The sequence below is a fragment of the Hemitrygon akajei genome, chromosome 16 (genome assembly GCF_048418815.1).
Source record: "Hemitrygon akajei chromosome 16, sHemAka1.3, whole genome shotgun sequence".
Taxonomy (NCBI): Eukaryota; Metazoa; Chordata; class Chondrichthyes; order Myliobatiformes; family Dasyatidae; genus Hemitrygon; species Hemitrygon akajei.
This window is the reverse complement of record NC_133139.1, coordinates 38,007,370-38,033,658: the sequence shown is the minus strand read 5'-3', so window position 1 is coordinate 38,033,658 and position 26,289 is coordinate 38,007,370. Positions and strand designations below refer to the sequence as shown.

Genomic DNA, 26,289 nt, shown 5'->3' with positions numbered 1-26,289 from the left:
CCAGTGTCATTTATCCAGCGGCCTGATAACTACTCTCTTTTACTCTTTATATATCTGAAAAAACTTTCATATCTTCTTTAACTCAACCGCCAGGAGTAAAAGTGCCGGGGTTGATTGTATTTAATGTATCTAAGTAAACTACTTAAGAACTTTTTAAAAGCTATTATTAATGCTTTTTGAGAGAGTGATTTAGATGCATATCATATTTTTACTGAGTTAAGTATTGTATGTAATTAGTTTTGCTAAAACAAATGTATGGGACATTGGAAAAAAATGTTGAATTTCCCCATGGGGATGAATAAAGTATCTATCTATCTATCTAATATTATTAGCTAGCTTACCTTTGAATTCCACCTTTTCTCTCTTTATAACCTTTTTACTTGCTGCCTTTTGGTTTTTAAAAGCTTCCCAATCCTCTAACTTCCCACTATTTTTTGCTCTATTATTTGCCTTCTTTTTGGCATTTATGTTAGCTTTGATTTCCCTTGCCAGCCACTGTTCAGAATGCTTTTTTGTATCTATCCTGTGCTTCCGAATTTCTCGCAGAAACTCCAGTCATTGCTGCTTTGCTGTCATCCCTGCTAGTGTCTCTTCCAATCAACTTCGCCCAGCTCCTCTCTCATGCCTCTGTAATTCCTTTTATGCCACTGTAATACTGATGCATCTGACTTTATGTCCTTCCTCTCAAACTGCAGGTGGAATTCTGTTGTATTATGATCTCTGGCTCCTAAGGTTCCTTTACCTTAAGCTCTGTAATCAATTCCAGTTCATTGCACAACGCCTAATCTAGAATAGCAGATTCCTTTGTGGGCTCAACCACGAGCTGCTCTAAAAAGTCATCTTGCAGGCCTTTTGTAAATTCCCCTCCCCAATCTGATTTTCCCAATCTACCTGCATATTGAAATCCCCCACGACTATCATAACGTTGCTCTTTTGACGTACATTTTCTATTTCCTGTTGTAATTTGTAGCCTACATCTTTGCTACTATTCAGTGGTCTGTATATAACTCCCATCAATGTATTTTTACCCTTGTCGTTTTTTAACTCTACCCACAATGATTCTGCACCTTCTGATCCTATGACCTGCCTGTCCGTTTGATACAAAGTGGAGCCTTGGATGTTAAACTCGCAACTGTAATCTTCTTTCAGCCATGATTCAGTGATGCCCACAATGTCATGCATACCAATCTCTAACTGTGCTACAAGTTCATCACACTTATTCTGTATTTCATGTGCGTTCAAACATAGCACCTTCAGTCCTGTATTCATCACCCTTTTTGATTTTTGTCACCCTTTTACTTTGCAGCTCAACTTGTTTACTACAATTTTGCCATATCATCAGCTTGCCCTTGCTAGCAGTCTCACTACACTGTCTCTGTATACCAACTGCTCCATCCTCAGCCCTATCACTCTGGCTCACACCCCTCTGACGAATTAGTTTCAACCCTCCCAAACAGCTCTAGCAAACTTGCCTGCAAGGATATTGCCACCCCCACCCCGGGTTCAGATGTAACCTGTCCCGTTTGTATAGCTCATTCCTTCCCCAGAAATGATCCCAATGGTCCAGAAATCTGAATCCCCTGCCCCCTGCACGAATTCCTCAGCCATGCGTTTATCTGCCAAATGTTGCTGTTCTTGCCCTCACTGACGCGTGGCACAGACAGCAATTCAGAGATTGATACCCTGGAGGTCCTGATTTTCAGCTTTCTACCTAGTTCCCTGAAATCTCTCTTCAGGACCTTCTTGCCTTTCCTTCCTATGTCATGGTGCCAATATGTACCAAGACTTAAGGCTGCACTATACAGCCTTGGCATCTGGGAGGCAACTTACCATCCCGATATCGCTCTCACAGAATCTTGTCTCTATTCCTCTAACTATTGGATCTCCTATCACTACTGCAGTTCTCTTTACCTTTCTTCTCTTCTGAGCCACAGTGTCAGCTGCAGCTGCAGCTCCCCCAGTAGGTTGTCCTCCTCAACAGTATCCAAAATGGTATACTTATTGAGGGGTAGGCTACAAGGCTGGCTTCCCATTTCCCTTTCTTCTTCTGACAGTCACCAATTACCTGCCTCCTGCAACCTAAACGTGACTACATCCCTGTAGCTCCTCAGTCTCCCATACGAGTGAATGTCATCAAGCTACAGCTCCAGTTCTCTGAGGAGCTGCAGTTTGTTGCACCTGGTGCAGATGTGGTTATCCAGGAGGCTGGAGGTCTCCCAGAATTCCCACATTACACAAAGAATACAACACAGCCCCTGGAGCCATTCTCACTGCATTCGCTGTGCCCTAACAGACCAAGAATGAAGAATAAAGAAGATGAAGAAGATACTGACCTCGCCCAAGTCTGATTTTGTTAAGCCTAATGAGCCAGTGTCAAAATGTTCCCACTCTTAACACTGGCCCATTCACACAATGGCTGCTCCACTTGCCTCTGACTTATTTTTATTCACCCTTGCTAACGAATCCCATTCACTGATTGAGTGCAATTCAGACTCTTGAAAACTGCCATGAAGTGCTGCCTTTTGAATCTTTAATCGCGAACCTGTGTGAAGTTGCCTCTTAGTCTCCTGCTCCTGTTTGCTGGTTGGTCGCAATTTAAACAAGTTTAGAAAAAATGAGGAGGGTCTGATTGAAACCTAATGAATACAGAAAGGCCTAGATGGAGTGGATGTGGAGTGAAAGATTCCTATAGTGGGGGAGCCTAGGACTAAATGGCACAGTCTTGGAGTACAGGGACATTCATTTAGAATAAAGATGAGGAGCTACAGATGGCTGTGGAGGCAGTCATTGGGTATACAGTGGATTCCGGTTAATTTGGACACATTGGGACCAATACATTTTGGCCCAATTAAGCAGCTGCCCTAATTAGCTGAAGTTTCATGGAAATAGTTAAAAAGGCAAACTACATTTTAACTGAGTAACAAATTATGCACTTAAATGAAATACAGAATGAATTAGTACACTACCATACCACTACAATATAGTTGGAGAAATGTTCATCTCATGAAATTCTGCACCCTTTTTTTCTCCAAACATACCTTTGCTCATTGTGGCCATAAAGTTCTATTTTAACTTCATCAGTCCACAGGACTTGTTTCCAGAATGCATCAGGCTTGTTTAGATGTTTCTTTGTGAACTTCTGATGCTGAATTTTGTGGTGAGGATGCAGGAAAGGTTTTCTTCTGATGACTCTTTCATGAAGGTCATATTTGTGCAGGTGTTGCTGCACGGTAGAACAGTGCACCACCACTGCTAAATCTTCCTGAAGGTCTTTTGCAGTCAAACAGGGGTTTTGATTTCCCTTTCTCGCTGTCCTACAAGCAGTTCTCTCAGAAAGTTTTCTTGGTCTTCAAGACTTCAACTTGACCTCCACCATTCCTGTTAACTGCCATTTCTTAATTACATTATGAACTGAGGAAACAGCTACCTGAAAACGCCTTGCTATCTTCTAATAGCCTTCTGCTTTGTGGGCATCATTTATTGTAATTTTCAGAGTGTTGGGCAGCTGCTTAGAGGAGCCCAAGGCTGCTGATTTTTGGGACAAGGTCTGAAGAGTCAGGGTATTTATAAAGCTTTGAAATTTGCATCACCTAGCCTTTCCTAACGATGACTGTGAACAAGCCATAGCCCTAACAAGCTAATTATTGTCTGAGACCTTGGTAAAAGTTATCGGAGAGCTCAAATCTCTTGGAGTGCCCAAACTTTTGCATGGCACTTCTTCCCTTTTTTTTACTCTAAAATTGTACAAAGCAAAAAAAAACTAATCTTGCTTAAAATGTTGAAAAGAATGTTTCATCTTTAACTTTATGACTTTTGGAGATCAGTTCATCTTCTACTCGCTTAATTATTCACAGTAATAGAAATTTTGACCGGGGTGCCCAAACTTTTGCATGCCACTGTAAGTGCCCACAACTGACACTAATTAAAAACTGTTCGGCAACAGTCTCCAATTAAGCAACATAGTTTCCCAGACAAATGAAAGGAATCCCAGTTATTTACTCAATTAGGTTTTGCTCTATAAGAGTTGTCCCAAATAAGCAGCTGCCTTGATTAACCATGACCTAATTAACTGAAATGCACTGTATTTGCAACACGTTGATGGGTTCTTGATTAGTTATGGTGGCAAAGGTTACAGGGAGAAGGCAGGAGAATGGGATCAAGAGGGATAATAAATCAGCCATAATAGAATACTCGATGGGCCAAAATGCCTAATTCTGCTTCTATACCTTAAGGTCTTGTGATTCGGTTCTCAATGCTGTCCTGAGTGTGGCTTGTTCATTTTGCACCATGATATCTCTTCAGTTAGTGGAGTTGTTGCACTTTTTCCAAGAGGGCTTTGAGGGTATTGTGGGGTATTCTTTTGTCCATTTGATTTTGTGACAAATTCAGAACATAGCACCTGCTTTGGGAGTCCAATGTTCATTCTGCAAGTGATATGCAGTAACCTAGCCATCGGAACTGACCAAGTGTAATTAGGGCCTTGATCGTAGGGTAATGACCTGGGAAAGGGTGCTGGTATTGGTTTTCTTATCATGATGAATAGAGGATTTTGCTGTGGCAGAGATGGATAAAATTTGCAGTGTTTTGATGGGATAATTGTCAAAGGTAGCCAATGTCTTAAAAGCAAAATAGAGGGCAGTGATCTCTGCTATATGATAGAGTAATAATTTAGCCCTTGTTTTTAGAATTTGAGCTTCAAACACTCTGGATGACTTATGACTCTGCTGATGCACCTGAAGATGATTGTGAATTTCCTCATTAATATTTACCTTTGCTGACAGACGTAATCAAGGAAAGGGAAGAGGTCTGTTTTCTATGGTCTTGTCGAGAATCATTGTTGCCAGAGAGTGGTGATGTATACGGAGGTGGACAGCAGTGGGGTGGCAGGGCACTAGAGGTCCCTTTGTGTGTGAATGTACAGTCGCAAGAAAATGCATATGAACCCTTTGCAATTACCTGTTATTCTGTGTTAATTACACAAAATGTGGTCTGAACTTCATCCAAGTTACAATAATAGACAAATGCCATCTGACTGAACTAATAACACAGAAACAATGGTACTTTTCATGTCTTTATTGAACACCTTGTTTAACTGTTCACAATTCAGACTAGAAAAAGAATGTGAACCCTTTAATTTAATAACTGGTAGAACCTCCTTTAGTAGCACTAACCTCCACCAAACATTTCCTGTAGCTGCTGATCAGACTTGCACAATGGCAAGTAGGAATTTTAGACCATTCCTCCATACAGTTCATCTATATTTCTGGGATACCTTGCATGAACAGCCTCCTCAATTGGGTTAAGGTCTGAACTCTGACTTGGTCATTCCAAAACACAGATTTTCTTCTTTTTAAACCATTCTGTTGTTAACTTAATCTTGCGTTTTGGATTATTGTCTTGTTGCACCATCCAACTTCTATTAAGCTTCAGCTGAAGGACCGTGACCCTGACATTCTCCTGTGAAATGTCTTGATACAATTTTGAATTCATTGTTCCCTCTATGATTGCAAGCTGTCCAGGCTCTGAAGCAGCAAAGCAGCTCCAAACCACAATACTCCTTCCACCACACTTCACAGTTGTGAAGAGGTTTTGGTGTTGGTGTGCAGTGCCCTTTTTACTCCAAACATAGCAATGTGCATTTCTGTCAAAAAGTTCAACTTCAGTCTCTGTCCACAGAACATTGCCCCAGAAGTGTTGTGGAACACCTAGGTGGTCTTTTGCAAACTTGAGATGTGCAGCAATTTTTTTTTTCTCTCTCTCTTACAGTGGACACAAGAACAGAGGCTTTATCAAGTTCTAGAGATTTCTGTAGGTTTTTTGCTGTTACCCTTGGTTTCTTTTTCCCCCTCTTTCAGCATTGCATGTTGTGCTTTTGGTGTGATCTTTGCAGGACACCCATTCTTAGGGAGAGTAGTAACAGTACTGAGTTTCCTCCATTGTAGACAATTTTTCTAACTGTGGACTGATGCACTTCTAAAGACATTAGTGTTTTATTGTAGTCTTTTCCAGCTTCATTCATCTGTACAATTCTTCATCTGAGGTCCTCTGAAAGTTGTTTTGATTAAGGCATAGTGAGCGTAAACAGACCTTTCCTGAGAAGAGCAGGCTCTGTCAGTAACATGACTTTGTGTGTCTTTTTTATAGGCCAGGGCACCTCTACAACTCACACCTCCAATCTCATCTCATTGATTGGAACACCTGATTCCAAATAGATCATGTAGAAGGCATTACTCCAGAGCTTTGCATACTTTTTTGAACCTAGACTGTGATTGTTTAAATGGTCTACTGAGTATTGACCAGAGGAAGTACAATTGTTTGTGTGTTATTAGTTTAGGCAGATTGTGTTTGTCTGTATTGTGACTTGGATGAAGATCAGACCATATTTTATGTGTAATTAATTAATGCAGAAAAACAGGTAATTGCAAAAGGTTCACAAACTTTTTCTTGCAGCTGTATAAGACCCACCCTGTCTTCTAATTCAGTGAATGGGTTGATAGTGACCTGGTGCTTGGCTTCCAATTATATGCCAGTGTAATACTATTAACTGTGTGGTGTAGCTCATGATTGAAGTCAGGGTGATCTTCATTCTAACATTGAGGAGACATGGATTGAAGTGCAATTAGCTCATCAGAATCACTGTATTTTGCCTGTCAACTCAACACTGGCAGTAGCATCCCAGCCTGGTCTATTGATGAAGGAATGGCACTTGGATATGATACAGATGTGTGGTGATCTTCTTGGGTCTGGAAAGCAAAGGAGGGTATATGGAAGGTAATTGAGATGAGGTGGAGATCGGAGAGAGAGAGAGGTGCCTGCCTCAGGAAAAGAAAGGGAGAATCATGTTGTGGGGTGTGACCAGCTGCTTCTGGAAGGGCAAACTGGGCAAAGAATGTTATTTTCATGGGTTAAGTGTCACTGCCAAAATTGAGTCAGTTTGGTGTCTGTCCCTTTCAGATGAGTAAATACTTTGTGATCTGTCTGCTCACTTAACATGGAACCAGTATGTTGAGAACATTAGTGTACAGACTCCAATCATGAAAGCATTGTGAATGGCCAATGAGAGCTTCTGCTCAGATCTTGGGATGCAAAAATGGTTGGAGGCAATAATTTTCTCAGCTAACTTCTGTACTGCTGGGAAAGACAATATCTATGAGTAAGTTTTGTTCACTAAGCAAGGAGCAGGCAGAAGCCAACTGCAGTGGAATCCTACTGACAAAATGGTTGGAGGATACTTTTATCATAACCAATATTCCATATCACTAGAGAGATGAGTATAAGACTCTTAGGAATATTGTTGATTTGGGCACTAGCATCTGTTTGATTATTTCATCATTCAAATAAGAGACCTCAAAGATGCCTCCATTGCCTTTACAATAATGGGTACTGCTGACTGAGTTTAGGACTTATTAGTTAGTCATGGTTTATTCCAATATGGCAGAACAGCAGCATAAGAAACATTTCTGTAAGATCATTGTCCAAAGATCTCAAGAACCCTGCATAGAGAGCTCTTCTCAGAGAGTGCTTCACAGTCAACTTATTGACTTGTGGCCAACAGGAAACATGAGTGTCAAGAGTTAGGACTGCTCTAGTCCACCATAATTGGCATTTGTTGATGCTCTTGATTTTTCTTGCTACTAGAAAAGCACTGAAGAGTTGCTGCTTGAATTGCAGCATGGATTCCCTGTATGTACAAGTGCAATGGATGTAATATTTGTCGCAACTCCAATAGAAAGGCAGGAAGCAGTATCAACTATATACGATTATTTGTAACCTCACTTAAATGCCTTGGACAATGGAGGCGGACTGTGAAAGCACCGCTCTTGGGTTCTGGTTGGCATAATACACCTGTCTTGTGTTTTGCTTCTGATGGCCTGCAAGATGTTGGGCTCAAGTAGCACTGATTTTTGTTTCTTGTGGGAATGGAGCCAGTCTGCTGTGGTGCACCATTAAACTTTGTTTTGTGCACATTTCTTGCACTGTGTATGTTGGCTCTAAAAGGAGATGAATTAATGATAATGAACTGAATAGATATTTATTCAAACTTTTAAAGGCATTAAGCCAATGTAATGAGAAGTAGAATAATTATTCAACTTTGCTTTTCCTTCTCAAAACATTTGGCATCATTTTTGATTCAAGGACTTGTTGCCATCTATCCTATCTGTTAATATTTTGGTTCAGTCAATTGAACATTGCCTAAATAAGTTTCAAATTGTCTTATGAAATGTACTCCCTTTACACAGAGCAGTCTCTACTTTTGATGTAAAATTTCTGCTGGTTGGAGAATAAAGATTTGACGTTTTTCATAAGAAAGATGTATTGAAGTAGAAGAGATTATTAAATCGTACTCTGGCAAACAATTCTGTTGGAAAGGTTGTTTTACTGTGTGTAACAGTGTACCATAGGAACTTGAGATGTGGAAGTTAGTAAGCAGATCAAAGGTATTTTGAGGTACTTTGTACAATCACGGTAACACTTTTCTGTTTTTTTTGAAGTGGGTGACGAACAACATGCAGTTCTGGATACTATTTAAATAAGGAGGAAGGCATTTTCTTCACTTTAGTAATAGTTTTGAAGTTACAAAACATAACAGCGTTAAACTAATTAAAAGGAAGACACGGGTGTGAAATGTGAGTCTTAGTTCTTTAGTGAGGCATGCACATATCGTGTGGTTGCATCATAATATATGCAATTTGTGTAGTTATGTACATATAGCTTGTAATGAGTTATTTAAAAATATTTATACACTCACACTCACATATTACTTACATATTAAGTACACCCTATCCTCGTTATATGCGGAGGATACGTTCCTCATAGTTGACGCATAATGTGAATAATTATTTAAATGGAGAAAATGGGGTGAGTTCCAGGGGGCTTCCTAAATATGTTTCATCTAATTTATTCTCATTTTCATACCAATATGACACAAAAGTAGTACCACAAGGCAACATTCGTATTACCTTTCATTAATTTAAGGTAATATTCAGCGTAAGTTGAAAGTTAACATACTAGGGTGTACAGTACTCACCAACAGTGGCAGGTGTGTTCGCTCCGGGAGATGAGTGGGTATTGTGGTGTCGGGATCATATCAAGCACAGCAAGGGGTGAAGGAATACTCATGGAACTCTTAGAACTGCCGGCAGAATGAGATGACACCGATTTAAAAAAAAAGTGGTGAGGGTTGTTTGCTTAGCAGCATTTTGTTTTTCACCATAAATTTGCTTGCCGGGAAGAGGAGTTGATGACAGGGAACTACGGAAATGATGACTCCGTTCTAAACTTGGGTCCATGTCCATCACCATTTGTGGCAAGTGTTCCAACTTCCATCATTCCCTCACCATTGGTAAACTCACAGGATTTTCAAAGTCTTCTGTTGCTTGCAGCATCTGTGAGAGAGTTTGCCGTAAAAAAAAAAGCGCTTTGAATGTGGATCACACCTTGGTTGAGTGGCTGAATCAGCGAAGTTGTGTTAGGCGGCACTGTTATATTACGATGAATGCTGTCCAAATGTTCAGGATGGGCTGGCGCATTGTCAAGCAACAAAAGAACTTTAAAGGCAAGATTCTATTCCCAGTAGTAGCGTCCCAGAGCTGTGTTACCTTCAGCTGATGCCGTGCTGTTTATAATTTCCAACTTTTTTTCAAGTGTTAAAGTGGTTCTCAGCCGCTTGGCTGATGGCCCAGGACATGACATCGAATGCTTAGGAGGCATAGTTAAATATTTCAAGCACAAAATCATTGCACTGTAGGTAAAACCAACAAAAGTTTAAGAGCGCAAGATCGCACATCCACATCTTGCCAAAACCAATGTGAGACTGGCAGGAGTGAGATTGTGAGGCGCACGCACCTGGCTTGTATTGGCGGGAAAGCAGTTATGCTTCTTGCATAACTGTGAGTTTTGGACGTATATAAGGAGACATTGGTAGAAATAGGTTCCTCGTATAACTGTGAATCCGCAGTCTTAAGACACATATAACGCGGATAGGGTGTATGCAGTACTCCTCCCTGCTTAACTATAAATTCCAACTCAGTATAGAATGCACCTCATTTACATACACAGGATACTACATAATACTACTACTTTACAGACAATCACAGCATGGTAAATTTTAAATTGTTCCATTGAGGCCTAAAGATTTAATTAATTGCTGTGGGGATTTGTTATTCTTGTGGGATAGTGTCTTTCCTGATGATGGGGATCTCTCTGCTTAACAGGTGAGACTTGTGGCTGTGAAACAATCTCAGGTTCTGGGGCCTCCTCCGTGGTGGTTGTAGAAGTTGACTTTGAAACTGCAGGAAGTGGTTCTGATAGTGGTGGTTAATTTTGTTCTCTGACACAAACACGAGGAAATCTGCAGATGCTGGAAATTCAAGCAACACACACAACATGTTGGTGGAACGCAGCAGGCCAGGCAGCATCTATAGGAAGAAGTATAGTTGACATTTCGGGCCGAGACCCTTTGTCAGGACTAACTTAAAAGAAGAGATAGTAAGAGATTTGAAAGTGGGGGGGGGGGGGGACGACTCAGAAATGATAAAAGACCGGAGGGGGTGGGATGAAGCTAAGAGCTGGAAAGGTGATTGGCAAAAGGGATACACAGCTGGAGAAGGGAGAGGATCATGGGATGGGAGGCCTATGGAGAAAGAAAGAGGGAGGGGAGCACCAGAAGGAGATGGAGAACAGGCAAGGAGTGATTGTGAGAGGGACACAGAGAGAGGGGAAAAAGGAAAAAATAATAAATAAATAAGGGATGGGGTAAGAAGGGGAGGAGGAGCATTAATGGAAATTGAGAAATCAATATTCGTGCCATCAGGTTAGAGGCTACCCAGACGGAATATAAGGTGTTGTTCCTCCAACCTGAGCGTGGCTTCATCTTGACAGTAGAGGAGGCCATGGATTGACATATCGGAATGGGAATGGGATGTGGAATTAAAATGTGCGGCCACTGGGAGATCCTGCTTTCTCCGGCGAGCAGAGCGTAGGTGTTCGGTGAAACGGTCTCTCAGTCTGCATCGGGTCTTACCAATATATAGAATTCTGTGTATTGGTGAGACCCGACACAGACTGGGAGACCGTTTAGCTGATTTCTATATATTGGCAAAACCCGTTTCGCTGAACACCTATGCTCTGCCAGAGAAAGCAGGATCTCCCAGTGGCCACACATTTTAATTCCACGTCCCATTTCCATTTGGATATGTCAATCCATGGCCTCCTCTACTGTCAAGATGAAGCCACACTCAGGTTGGAGGAACAACACCTTAAATTCTGTCTGGGTAGCCTCCAACCTGATGGCACGAACATTGATTTCTCTAACTTCCGTTAATGCCCCTCCTCCCCTTCTTACCCCATCCCTTATTCATTCATTCATTTATTATTTTCCCCCTTTTCTTTCCCTTTTTCTCTCTCTGCCCCTCTCACAATCACTCCTTACCTGCTCTCCATCTTCCCTTGGTGCTCCCCTGCCCCTTTCTTTCTCCCTAGGCCTCCCATCCCATGATCCTCTCCCTTCTCCAGCTGTGTATCCCTTTTGCCAATCAACTTTCCAGCTCTTAGCTTCATCCCTTCCCCTCCTGTGTTCTCCTATCAGTATCCTTTTGAATTTCCCCCACCACCTCCCACTTCCAAATCTCTTACTATCTCTTCTTTCAGTTAGGCCTGATGAAGGGTATCAATCCGAAACGTCAACTGTACTTCTTCCTATAGATGCTGCGTGGCCTGCTGCGTTCCACCAGCATTTTGTGTGTGTTGATTTCTTCTCTAACAATTAACTCTGCCCTCCTCAACTGATTGATGTGTCATCTCCAGATGATAACAGATGCAATCTCCACTGTGTAGAAGAGTAGTCCAGTTCTGTCCTTAATCTTTTTGAGTACCTGTTTCTGATCAGCTCTGTTTGTCCAGGTATGAAACATTGAGCTCTCAGTTTGTCGCAGCTGTTTGTACTGCATTCTCCTTCGAAGATTGGGTTTGAGGAGATCCAAGCATGAACAGATGGGAAAACCCAGGAACAGCATGGCTGTTGAGTTGTTTGTTGCTTGTGGAATGTGTTGCATTATGATATGCAAGGAAGAAATGGGCAAGCTTCTAGTTCAGTGTTAGTGTAGTGTGTTCTACTGACATTGCTTGCAATGGGTTCTTTAGACTGTGGACACATCTTTCCACCAAGCCATTTGTAGCTGGGCGCTACAGTGCTGATGTAATATGCCTTATTCCATTCATTTTTAGGAATGATTGAAACTGTTCTTCCCCCCCCCCCCCCCCCCAAACTGTGGTCCATTGTCACTGACTATGTGTTCTGGAACACCAGTCCTTGTGTAGAGGCTTCTCAATACATCAACAGTGTGCAAGGCTGTATTGGAGGCTATTGGGAATGCTTCTGGCCACTTTGTTGCTGCATCCACTACTACCATGAAATTTGTGGCCATGAATGGTCCAGCAAAATCCACATTAGTCCTCTGCCAGGGCAATACAAGCCATTCCCAATTGTGGAGCGGCACTGCTCTTAGCGTCTTCTGGATATGTTATATCCTAAACAGAGCATGGCAAGCTGCTCGATCTGCTGATCTATCCAAGACCACCGGACAAAGCTTTGAGCCCATGCTTTCATTTTAACCATGCCTAGATGACCAGCACATAGCTCCACTAACACTTTAGTTCTGCATCGTACAGCAACTATCATATATCAAGAGGAGAGTCCTTTTACTATTTTTTTTCTGGTACTTACTTTTCCAAGAGTAATCATGTCCTCAAATAAACAGAGCCCATCTCTGCATTCATGCTGCTGTTGTTAGTGGAACACCCTTCTGTAGATTGAAAATAGACACTAGTGGTTAATGACGAGCAATAAGAGTAAACTCACTCCCATACAAGTACTGGTTGGAATGGTTTACACCCCAAACCAGATTCAAGGCCATTGTCAATCTGTGTGTTACTTTTCTGTGCAGCGGTAAGTGAACGTGATGCAAAGGCTATGGGGCATTCACTTCCATCACTCGTAATGTGACATGACTGCACCTGTACCAGAAGGCGAAGTGTCAGAGGCAAGCCTCACTGGATGATGTGAATCAAAATGTGTCAGTACAGTGTAAAGAATTCACACTTGTCGAATTGTGCTCTGAGCCAATAACCTTCTAATCTTTTTACCACTGTTTTGAAGTTTTGGAGATGTTCCTTGTCATCCTTACCAATGACAATGATGTCATGCAGGTAACACTGAGTGCCTGGGCAGCCATGCAGCACATGATCCATATATTTCTGCCTGAGTGCAGGTGCAAATGCTACTCCAAAAATAAGCCTATTATAGCGATAAAGTCCTTTGTGTATGTTTATGGTAAGAAACACTTTGGACTCTTCTTCCATTAACATCTGTAGGTAGGCCTCAGCTAAATCCACTTTGCTGAAGTGTATTCCTTCAGAGAGGTTTGTGAAGATGTCTTCTATGCTGGGCAGAGGTTATTGATTTACTTTCAGTACTGGATTGATGGTAACCCTGAAATCATCACAGATCGTGACAGACCCATTCTTCTTGGCTACTGGGACAACTGGCATTGCCTATGGGCTCCGCTCAACCTTGGAAAGAATTCTTTCAGCCTTCATGTGATCTAGCTCACTGGCTATTTTATCATGGATGGTATAGGAACGGGATGGGCTTAGCAAAACTTGGGTGCAGCTGCATTTAACACTATTTTACCCTTTATATTTGTGATTTTCAGTGCAATGCAAAGCTATGGCATCAACCAGTATCTTTCTTAATTTGCGTTCATATGCCTACATTGCAGGGTATTTGAAATGCAAATGGTGGATGGATCTCCAAACAAGTTGTAGTTGTCTCAGCCAGTCATATCCCCACAATGCTGGTCCTCCTGTTTTTACCACATATAAGCTCAATGTGGCTTCTTGGTTGTTGTATTTCACTGTTACGGATGTCATTTCAACAGAAGTTACCTTTTCTCCACTATAAGTTTGTTAGTTGGATATCTGCAGGCTTCACTTTAGTATCTTTGAAATGCCTCTCAAGCTCATTTTGTGGAATGACTGAAACAGCTGAACCAATGTCTTAATTCCATTTTAGTTAATTTGCCATTCACGTCTGGTGTAAGCCATATTGCTTGTCTATTACTAGTTTTCACATTGTAAATCTCAAGCCTACCCATTCCTGTATCACTCTCATCATTATCAGAATTTTCATCAACAGCGTGCAGTTTAGTGTTCTTTCTGAAACTGCAATTTGCCTTTTTATCTTTTTTGCTTCCCTGTGCAATCCATTTATTTTTGTCTGCCTGATATGCCCTTTCTATGTGTCCTACTTTGTTGCATTCTTTTTTGCAAGTTTCACCTTTAAACCTGGATTGGTTTGGTGTATGTGAGCCCCTGCACAGTGATAACACAACTTCTTCTATCAGGTTGGCCTCTATCTGGATGTTACAATTTTGTTTCATTCCTGATTGCAACTCAATTGTGTCTGTCTGAAGTTTCCATTGAAACGGTAATTTCATTTGCTCTTTTAAATGTAAGTTGTGATTCAGTTAGGAGCTGTGTTTGAATGCTTTCTTGTAAGATTCCACAAACTAAATGATCTCCTACTGCATCATTAAGCCCATTACCAAACTGGCAATGCTCAGACATTCTCTTCAATTCAGCCATGTATGCTAAGATGGAATTCCCCTCTTTTTGATTCCACTTATGAAACCAAAAGTGTTCTGTAATCAACAACTGTTTCAGTTCTAAGTGTTCCTGCATTACTTTGACAATAACAGCAAAACTAATTTCTGTTGGTTTGGTTGGAGCAACCAAACTTCAAAGCAAAGAGTATGCCTTTAAACCCAATGCACTCAGAAAACTTGGTACTGGTTTCTCATTGGATATTTCATTTGCTTTAAAAATATTGTTCAATTAGCTCAGAATATGTGAGCCAGTTATCTGTTGTGTAATCAAACTCTTCAATCTTTCTGATGTAACCAGCCATCTTTTTTTAATGATTGTTATCACCTGGTATTCACCCTTTGTAAAGCTGTGAATTCTTCCATTTTCTGCCTTTTGTTTAAAAAAAACCTATTCTCTTCCCTTCTGAAGACGGTCTCTGCACATGCTGGGCTGCTTCTTTTTACTTACTGTTCCTTGCTGCGTTTTTTTTTAGTAAAAATGTTTTGCTGTACTTCAGCCATCTCGAGTACATTTCAAAAATACCTTGTTGCCATTGTTAAGTTTTGTAACTTCAAAACATTAAACTACTGTAATTCAAAGACTAGGGAGTCTGAAATGTGAGTCTTAGTTTATTCTTTAAGCGAGATGTACACGTATCACTTGGTGGCATCATGACCTATGCAATTCACTTACTTGTACATGCCTATAATTCGTAATGAATTATTGAAATGAGCAAGACTGCTTAATCAATGTATATACAAGATTACTTATACAGCATTAGTGTTTGAAGATAACTTGCTTTAAGGCACAATTTGGAAGATGGTGCTTTTCATTTTTGAGAGGGTCTGCAGTAATTTAAAATCTAGTACAGAACAAGAATAAGCCCTTCAACTCAATGCCTCTGCTAATCATGATGCCAAAATAGTTGCCTCTACCTGAACATTATCTCTATCCCTCTATTCTGCACATGTTCACATACCTGTTCAAATTCTGGTTAATTGGGCCATAGGTTAATTGGGGCAGATACTTATTTGGACAATTCTTAAAGAACAAAAACTTGTTGAGAAAATAGCTGGGATTCCCTTCATGAAAAAATCTGCAGATGCTGGAAATCCAAGCAACACACACAATACTGGAGGAACTCAGCAGGCCAGACAGCATTCCCTTCAATTATTTGGGACACTGTGCTGCTTAATTGAGGCAAGAGAATGTTGCCGAACATTTTCTAACTTGCGTCAGTTATGTGCATTTGTATGCATTGAGTACAACACTGCTTTAAGGGAACAGTTTTTAAATAACATCATGGAGAAAAATCATGAGAAATAAGCAGTATGACAATTCGGAATTGCTTTGCTCACTGCAGTTTCAGGCATTCATGCTTGGAGATGCCAGAAACAGCCGGGAGTGAAAATGAAATGATTTCACCACTTCAGGTTAGGGACTACAAAGAATGAAAATGAAGATTTGGAGGATGTAATCATCAACAGCATTGATTGAATGCGGTCTATTAGATGCACTAAGTGTCTGTGCTGATTTTGTTCATTTATAGTCAAATGATCACTATGTGGATGAATTTCCTCTGTCAATAAGTATTAGGAACTAATGCATAGCTTTATAGCACTGTAGTAGTATTGGGAGTGTTCTAATTTGTTCTGAAATTCATTGAAATACATAATTTGTTACTCAGTTTGATTTTTTTATACCATTTTTAACTATTTCTATGAAACTTTGGCTAACTGGGGCGATGTAGCTGTGAGGGTTTGTATATGAAATAAACTTTATCCATGGATTCTTTCTGGATCCCAAGGAGCAATTGCAGTTCAGTTTTGCCAAGCAAAACTAGTTCATAACTTTTGAGTTGTAATACAGATTGGCTACATGTTATTCTATGATGTAGGAACTTAAAGGCAGAATCTGTGGGGGTAGAAGGTAAAAAGCAGTGCAGTAAAATTTTTGATGCCACTCTAGTTGACAGAATCGTGGATGGTGAGGGAAGTAAACAGGACTAAGATCAGTAAGCTGATTGAATAGTGTCATAACAGTAACCTTGCACTCAACATCATCAAAACAAAGGACCTGATTGTAGACTGCAGGGAGGGAAAGCATTCTGACTGATTGCATCATGGACCAGTATAGAAACTGTTATCCACAGAGGCTACAGAGAGTGGTAACTTGAACAGTTCCATCATGTGTGCAACTCTTCCCACCAAGGATATCTAGAAGAAGTGATGTGTCTCAGGAATGCTACATCTGTGCCATGCCCTCTTATGTTGGCATCAGCTAGAGATACAGGAGCTTTGAAGTCCCACACTTAAAAGTATTAACTGTGGCACCTTTCCGGCTGTCATCAGGTTCTCGAACTGACCTGAAAAACTCTTAATTCTCTCTCTGGGTATATTTCCCCCAACCTGTAGTAATGTCTTGTTTAGTTTTGTTTTATTGTGTAAGTTATGAATAATTAGTGTTATTTATGACATTTCTAATGTACAGTACTGTGCTGCATCTGCACAAAATAATTTTCATGGTATTTATACCTTGGGTGTGCATGCTGATGGCAATAAAGTAATTTCATACACCTGTTGCCTCCATAGTTGCTGCTGATCACTGAATTGTCCAGCATTGTTTTGTTTCAGATGCTAGCACCTGCACTTTATTTTGTCTGTTGTTATTTCTTTGCTTTATGCTTTAAATCTCTATCTTTATATTTATACTGTTAACAAGTGCAACAATGGCACTTGCATACAGTTAGATATGTTTCCATGTTTAAGTATCTTTTAAGGTATGCTGTGTTTGTGTACTGTTTTGCAGAGTGTGCAACAAGCTCTGGTTTAACAGTTCCTGCGGTTGCAGCTTTAGGCAACATCTGTGATCAAACCTGAAACCTGCACTTAAAAAAACTTTGACTATCTTTTGATTTATACTTTTTCTGTTTCCTCCTGTTATTGTTGTAGCTCACTGTTTAAATGCAGAGACAAAACAATCCACAGTGTAGTGTTCTCGCACAGGTGTAAAAGAACTCTGAACTAAACACCAAGCATAAACCAGTCAATGAGGCGGTCCCAGTAAGATTAACTGTTTACTGTTCACTCTTCCACATTAAAGTATGGTGAAAACTGTTGATAAAACGATACAAAATATATACAGTATGTGTTTTCTTCTTGACATCACATTTACATCATAAATACTTGCAAAAGTAAAACTACAACAACTATATTACATTAAAGTGCAACATACAGTCAGAATCTACCTACGCCATCAACTGGCTTTAAATACATCAACACAAACTATCCGCAACTCTTTAAATAACAAAAAACATAAACTTATCAACCGTCATTACTTTTAACAGAATCAGCATTAACATTTTTAATTCAACATATCGATTATCTCATGAACTTACGGCGTTGCTTCTCTGATGTTTCTAGTGCATAGAAAGAAAACTTTTCTCACGCTGATCCTGCACACACATAAGCCCCCCCTTCCCGTTTCTCCAAACCGGTATTTTCCCACAAGACGTGGCGAAACCGGATGTGAAGTCATCGCATGCTGCGATATATCACAGACAACGAATTTACTTTAAACAACCTTAACTTTAACTAGAAAACGATTACAAACAAATTACTAAAGCGAAAATATAATAAACTAAACAAATGCCTTAAAGGCAACACACACAGTAAATCACTAGCATTGGCAATTTCCAGTCACAGGTACAAAACGTGAATAATTTTGGAAGTTGGTCGCCAATTATAATTTCAGGATGCAGGCATGTTTGTATATTTATAGAAACATATCAAAATATGTAGGTGCTAAAATATTTCTAATTTGTATTTTTTTTGCAACTGGGACTTCTACTGAAGTATATGTATGTAAACTGAATGCATGTTGTTCTTGTGCTAAATATGGCGGGTGCTGATGTTCTTTAGAACTGATAGATTTGCCTACATGCAGAGAATGAGGTCTCTACCTTATCAGATAAACCTATGTGAAGAATACATAACTATACCTGATCTGATGAAATGTTGGATTGTAGGCTCCCAGATGGAATATGAGGAATAAAACAACAGTAGTTGTTTTGTCATCCACATATTTCTGTTCTGCCCCCATCTATTCTATTTGTCTATTGCATGCACATTCTTCCCATTGTTTCCATCTGCCCATCATGCCTCCCTGCCTCCCTTTATTTGGTTCAATTTTTCATCTTCCTTTCTTAACTCTATTTCACAATCTGAAGCTCTTTCTTGTCTCCACTTATCACTTCTTTGGCTATCTCTGCCCTTCTCTCTTCCATCTGACTCAATCTGCCAATCAGCAGCTCCTCACCCGGATCTGCCAGTCACTTGCCAGCTTTCTCCCTCCTCCTCACCTCTTTTTTATCGGTACCTCCCTCTTTCAGTCCAGATGAAGGGTCTTGACCCAAAATACTGACTGATTGTTACCCTCCACAGATGCTACCTGAATTATTGAGTTTCTCTATCATATCACTTTTGTTTGCTTCAGATTTCACCTCTATAGTTTATCGTCACCTTTATTTAGAAAATTGTTGAAAATGTACTCGGTTGAAGCTCACTCTGAGTCTTTTTACGTATAAATAAATCCCATGTAGAGTGATTTTTAAAAAACACTGTTTAATCTATTAGTCTTTTGACAGCTCTACTGAAGGTTTCCAGTTATTCTATTTTTCTAACCTGTTTCCACAACTATAATGTTTTTCTTTCCAGATTCCAACAACTATTGAAATACAGATGACTCCGGGGTTATGTCTATTTGGGTATTGGAAATTTTGGCCTATAGAATTCACAAATGACAACCTTAAAACTTTGAGATGCAGAATAAAATTCACTCTGACTGAATTTATATAGGTGCAAAAAAGAAAACTTCTTTTCATCTCTCTTTTTCTGATACTTGCACAGATGATGCTGCTTCATATGATGGAAAATTGTAGTATGCCCTGTTGTCTAGGAGAACGCCAGCACCCTCCATTCTCGTAATGCAAGCCAATGTCTTGAGCTGAAATAAGCCTGTGATCTTGAGAGGAGATCATGAGGTTGTGATTCTAAAGGCCAATTTATACTTCTGCATCGAATACGCCTTAGGTACGGCATAGCCTGACACGCACCTCCCTAAAAATGTAACTATGCGCTGCGGCGAGGCAGACTGCAACAACAGTGATTGGTCCGCTTGGTAGCATTGCATTTCCTCCTACGCATTTCCGGTAGCTGCTGCTTCTCCGCCATTTTCGAATTGAGAGAGAAGAAAGAAGAATGTGAGTTGGAAAATGGACCAAATCGAGGAGAGGTTAATTGAGGAAGTCCGAAAATATGTACATACGAACATGAAGAAACTCAACAGTAACATAGAAACCCCACCGCCAACTAGCGTTTTGGCAGTGAATTGCAGAGCAACGCAGATGCACCAACGCAGAAGTATAAATGCTCACAACGGTGTAGGCTACGGCGTAGAGCCTATGCAGAAGTATAAATCAGCCTTAAGGCTGTCACTGTTTTTGTGCTTAGGAAATGAAGCAGTTCTAGTCCAGTAGTAGCTCTGCAAGGTAAAAGACCATGCATTTCTTTTTGCTATCAGTTAGTTTACTGAAGGGTTACTTGGGCAAGGCCAACATCGAATTCAACATTTGGTGACAAGGATTGATTTGAGCAATTTTTCACTTTTTTTTGTCAGGTGTGTGGCAATGTTATGCCTTTGGAGCTGGAGAACAAATCTATAATGCCACACTTGGGATGTTGTTGGGGTTCCACAGCTTTTGTGTATCACACATAATCAATCATGTTGACTGCAGACTGGCTTTTGTGATGGTAGGGATCTCTAGAGACTGAGGAACATCAACAGTGTGGTATTTCTGGCTGAAATTGGCTCTATTTGTTTCATTCTCCTTTGCCTTTTGCTATTTTTCAACAACATGGGGCCTCTTATTAGATTTTTAAATTCACAGTTTGATGTACCAGGATTATAGATCATTGATCTGGTCCCTTCGGTAGTGCGTTATTTGCTCTATCTAAAAATGCTATTGTTTGTTTAGCATGCGTATAGTTTTCTGTTGTAGCTGCACCAAGTTTTTTTTTAACTTAATGTTTCTCCTTGCCTGCTTCTTAATATTGAAACTGTTTCCCCGAATTGGCTTGATCATGTTAAGAGTGTCAGAGTACACAGTATGGATTTTAATGCTAATGATGGTCCATTTTGAATTGCTAATCTATTACAAATTTTATCTGGTTTTAGACTGGTGATAACTACATAATATGAAGGGTGAAAATAAGATAGTTTCTCATGGGCATAGTAACCTCTGCTCTGTACTGTTCACAAAGCCGTCTTTCGATTATCACTTGTAATTTTCACTTAATCAGCTTTTAAAAGTTTTAAAACTTTTTTATTGACAAATCATTGAAGGATGTCCTATGTCTAACAATTCTGAAGCGTTTTATGCCAATATTGTTCTAGAAGTCTGCTTTACAAACTCAGAATATGAAGGACAAAACTCAGCAGTTTCTTTTCGTGTTGATACCTCTTTTTTTTGTTTATCCCATTTATTGCATTCGTTGTGCTACTAAACCACTCCTGAATGGCAAATGTTGCAGTTTCTGACCCAAAGTATATTTTGTCCTTTCATCTCCGGTAGTGACTAGTGAGGAGGAATGTTGACTAATCACCAAGATAGGAGGATGAGGAGTTCAATATTTGGAATTGAAACTGAGATTTTTGGATACTAAAGGAAAAAGAAGTTTTTGGTCTGATAAAGGACTCTACAGAGAGTCGGCCCTGGTAAGGGTAGCCTGGCCGCACAATATCCCAGGCCGTGAACTCGTCGAACATGTGCACAGGAATTCACTGATGTCTTCACGGGCATACTCTTCACTCATCCAGGCTGCTGTCCCTACATATTTTAAATCAACCACCACATCCCTGTACCAAAGAACTCTACACCTATAGAACAAAAGGAGTACTGCCTGATGGCATTAATGCCAATCACCATGAAGTACTTTGAACAGCTGATGATGGCACATATCAAAAACTCCGTTCCTGGACACTCACCAATATGCTTACCAACAGAATTGCTCTACAACAGATGCCATAGAAACTGTTGCGCATCTGATGTTGACACATCTAGAAAAGGAGGACACTCACATCAGAATGCTGTTTCTGGATTTCAGTTGGGCATTCAGCACTACTGCCCCACAGACTTTGCTGAACAAATTCCTACTCCTTGGTCTAAATACATCTCTGTGCAACTGGCTGTTGGACTTTCTAACGAACCAACCTCAGATAGTCAGGAGCACAACCACTCCTCCCTCCACATCATCCTCAACATGGGTCTCCCCCACCCCCCAGGGCTGTTTGCTGAGCTCATTCTGTACATTCTGCTGACACACGACAGCAGGGTCAAACAGCCGAGCAATTTCAACTTCAAGTTCGCCATGACTACATGTCCGTGCACATATTTAAGGTGGAAGTTGATCGTTTCCTGATTGGTCAGGGCATCAACGGATATGGTGAAATGGGATCCAGGTTCAGCCATGATGGAATGGCGGAGTATATTCGATTGGCTGAATGGCCTAATTCTGCTCCTGTGTCTTGTGGTCAAACAACAATGAGACAGGCTACAGAGAGGAGGTGGAAGAGCTCAGGCAAATAACCTCTTCCTTATTGTCAACAAGAAAAAGGAGTTGTTTATTGACTTAAGGAGCACTCTCAACACTCTCACCCACCTTTACATCGGTGGCACAGCTGTGGAACTTGCAAGCTCTTTCAAACTCCTGGGAGTGCACATCATACAATAACCTCTCATGGTCCCAGAACACATCATACACAGTGAAGAAAGCAACATCAATGCTCATAATCTACTTTCTAGGAAGCTGATGAGAGCTGGACTTTGCACATCCATACTCACACCATTCTACAGATGCCATTAGGGAGCATCCTGACAAGCTACATCACTACTTGGTGTGGAAATTGCACTGCAGTGGATAGGAAGGCAAAACTCAGTGCATCAGTGATCCCAGCCTACCTGTCATTGAGTACATATATATAGAATGGTGCTGGAAAAGGGCCAGTAACACCATGAAGAATCCCACACACCCTGCTCATGGACCATTTGTCCCTCTCCGATCAGGGAGAAAGCTACATAGCATTCACATCAGGACCTCTGGATTGGGGAAAAAAACAGCTATTTTCCCCAAGCAGTATGCTGATCAACACCACTCACTAACCTGCCTCTCTACACCTTCAACCTCCACTACTATATCATTTCCTGTCAGTCACCTGGTGTACAGACCCTCCTGTGCCTAGTGTCACTTTGATTGTATGCCCTTAATCTATGTATGTAAAATAAATTGTGTAGTTATATTCATTGGGTTTTTTTCCTGTTATTATTGTGTTCTTTGTCTTTTGTGTTTATTTTTGTGATGCACCAGATTCAGAGTAACAATTATTTTGTTCGCCTTTACATTTGTGGACGGAAAATGACGAACAATCTTGACTCTTTGATTTCTTGAAATGCGTTTGAGTACGTGATCAGCAAAGAATTTATTAAATTAGAATAGATTAGAGAGGGACCATAAAATCTGATCCATTACAGTGGATTCCGGTTAATTGAGACGTATGGGAACCAGTACATCTTGGCCCAATTAAGCAGCTGCCCAATTAGATGAAGTCTCAAGGAAATAGTTAAAAAGGTATTTTAAAAAAAGTCAAATTACTGTTTAACTGAGTAACAAAGTATGTATTTAAATGAAATACAGACCAAACCAGAACACTACCAATGCTACTATAAAACTGTATATTAGTTCCTAATAATTATCTACAGAGGAAATTATCCAGTGTATGCTGCGGTGTATGGAGCCTTGTCTTCATTCTGGGGCAGCTCTCTCACATTTGGTCCTCATGGGACACTCAGTGCCCACCTGTGGCTCCAAGCATGCGACAGCGGTCACGCCCTGATACACTGCTTTGACAGGTGGACTAAACCAGGTGAGGATAGCCAGTGGGCTGCATATTTCAGTGAGATAGGGACATGCTTGTCCTAGCATGTGAAGTCAGAATTGGCAGACTGGGTGGATCAAGAGTGAGAAGACGGTTCTGCAATGTTTCATGAAGAATCAAGGGCATGACGAGGCATGACGAGTCATGGTCATCCACTGCAACCGAGGAAGACCCCAGCTTGTGATGACTACTCGTGCCACTGGACCCAGACTTTGAGGTCAAGAGAGTAGAACTGTCTCAGTGCAACAGCTTTTCCACTTTAAAAATTCTCCTGCACAGGCTTCATTGTCATTGTCGAATATGATGGACAACCAACATGCTGTTGTGTTCTTTTGATTGACTGTAAATGAATAAAATTTAAAAATTCTAAAAATTCAAAGTAAAATTTATGATCAGAGTACATGCATGTCACTCTGAGATTCTTATTCTATGGGCATACTCAGCAAATCTATAAAATAGTAACGGCAAACATCAAGAATTGTATACTGTAAACAAGCTGTGCAAATGCAGATAATAAATAAATAGCAATAAATAACAAGCATGAAATACTGTAACAAGATAAAATTAGCACAGGCACCTAGTGCAGATAATGGACTGCCTTCATACAATGCTATCGATAATTACATCCTCCAAATTTTAATTTTCATTGTAATGTTCAAGATTATTATCGATATCTTTAAATTCTTCATAGTCCCTAACTAGTTGAAGTAGTGAAATGGGTTCATTTTCACTCCCCACCATCTCTGACATCTCCAAGCCTGAATTCTTGAAACCGTGGTGAACAAAATAATTCTAAATTATCTTTCTGCTTATTCCTCACCAACTATCAGAGACAAAAATCAATGCTTTTTGAATAAAAAAACTCACGCACTGATGCTACTTTAAAAACTGTTCGCTCTAAGCACAGTGTAGTGTCTAATGCCACATAAATTCACACGGCTGATGCTAGTTAGAAACTGTTCGGCAACAGTCTCCTGTACCAATTAAGCAGCATAGTGTCCCACATAAATGGAAGGAATCACAGCCATTTTCTTGATTAGTTTTTTTCTTAAAGAGTTGTTCCAAATAAGCAGCTGCCATGATTAATTGATAGACCAATTAACTGGAATCCACAGTATTTCTCATGACTTTAGGAAGTTTCCTTGTCCTTAATCTCATGGAACCTACTTTATGTTGAGCATTCCTCAAGGTCATCTCCTATTGTGCATCTGAATTTGGATTTGCCTCCTTTCCCTGTATCTTCTTTTGACCAGGTTTAGACTCAGTTCCTTGGGCTAGAACCTAATGAATGAATAGTGATGAATCTTGTAATCTGTACTTTCTAGAGTTGCTGCAGGCCTGAGCAAATTACCTATCTGTGTTTCTGGATCAAGGGTAAATACTTAATGATAAAATGGGGGTCCAAAGAAGAATATTGTATAGAAGTTAGTGTTGAAAATGGAGTAAGTTCAGCCATATGTTTAGTCAACTTATAAATGATGATGATTGGCAGATTCAGAAAGGTTTGTTTCCTGATTATTGATATCTATACAATTTGCAACTTGCAATACTCACTGAATAAATCATTGGGCATGTATATTTGACACTTTCTTTTAAGAAGAAAGAAAGATTTGTTAGAAAATTATTACATTTTGTGTTTGTGACTGAATCATAACCATGAATTCTATATCGTTTCAGATTGATGACGTTGCTGAGGGAGCGGTGAAACCACCATCAAATAAATACCCAATTTTCTTCTATGGTACTCATGAAACGTATGTAATTCTGCCTTTTCTTTACAACAATTGATTTATGATCAGTCAGGATATTTTGTTGGTGAATCTGGATTTGTTAGCTAGTATATTCCTCTATTTCCCACCTTCCATCCCTGAAAGTCGCTCTGTACTGTATATGGGAATGAGTAATTATATTGCCATATCTTAGCAGGTGTTCATCTAGACACTATTAGTGTAGATTCTAAAAAGGTGATATTTTATGTTGAAAGAAATTAACTGTTGTAAAATATTTCATAATGTTACGTATACAGTCAGCGGCCACTTTATTAGGTATACCTGTGCACCTGCTTGATAAATGCAAATATCTAATTAGACAATTGTGTGGTAGCATAAATGCATGCAGAGATGGTCAAGAGGTTCAGTTTTTGTTCAGACCAAACATCAGAATGGGGAAGAAATGTGATCTAAGTGACTTTGACTGTGGAATGATTATTGGTGCCAGACGGGGTGGTTTGAATATCTCAAACTGCTGATCTGGGATTTTCATGCACAACAGTTTCTAGACTTTACACAGAATCATGCAAAGAACAAAGAAAAATTCTAGTGAATGGCGGTTCTGTGGGAGAAAGCATCTTGTTAATTAATGAGATCAGAGGAGAATGGCCAGACCTGTTCAAGCTGGCAGGAATAAGACAAAAACTTAAATAACAACATGGTACAATGGTGGTGTGCAGAAAAGCATCTCTGAACACAACATGTTGATCCTTGTAGGGGATGAACTATAGCAGCAGAAGACCACAGCAGCTTCCTGTGCCTAATAAAGTGGCTAAGTGAGTCTATATCCCCATTTATTATGATGAGCCAAATTCAAGTTCTTAATGCACATTAATAAAACTTAACTTCTTAAAGCTACTGTACTCTTGCCTCCATTCTGAAGAGG

General features: G+C 40.1%; 1 protein-coding gene across 2 annotated transcripts in view; it reads left to right on the top strand.

The window, feature by feature from the left end:
- hdgfl2 (HDGF like 2) overlaps positions 1 to 26,289 on the top strand; it is an 82,623-nt gene that overhangs the window by 3,941 nt on the left and 52,393 nt on the right. For both annotated transcript variants that reach the window (XM_073068723.1, XM_073068722.1), the window contains exon 2: positions 25,312 to 25,388. In XM_073068723.1, the coding sequence (XP_072924824.1) occupies positions 25,312 to 25,388 (77 nt within the window). The remainder of the gene's footprint in view (positions 1 to 25,311; positions 25,389 to 26,289) is intronic.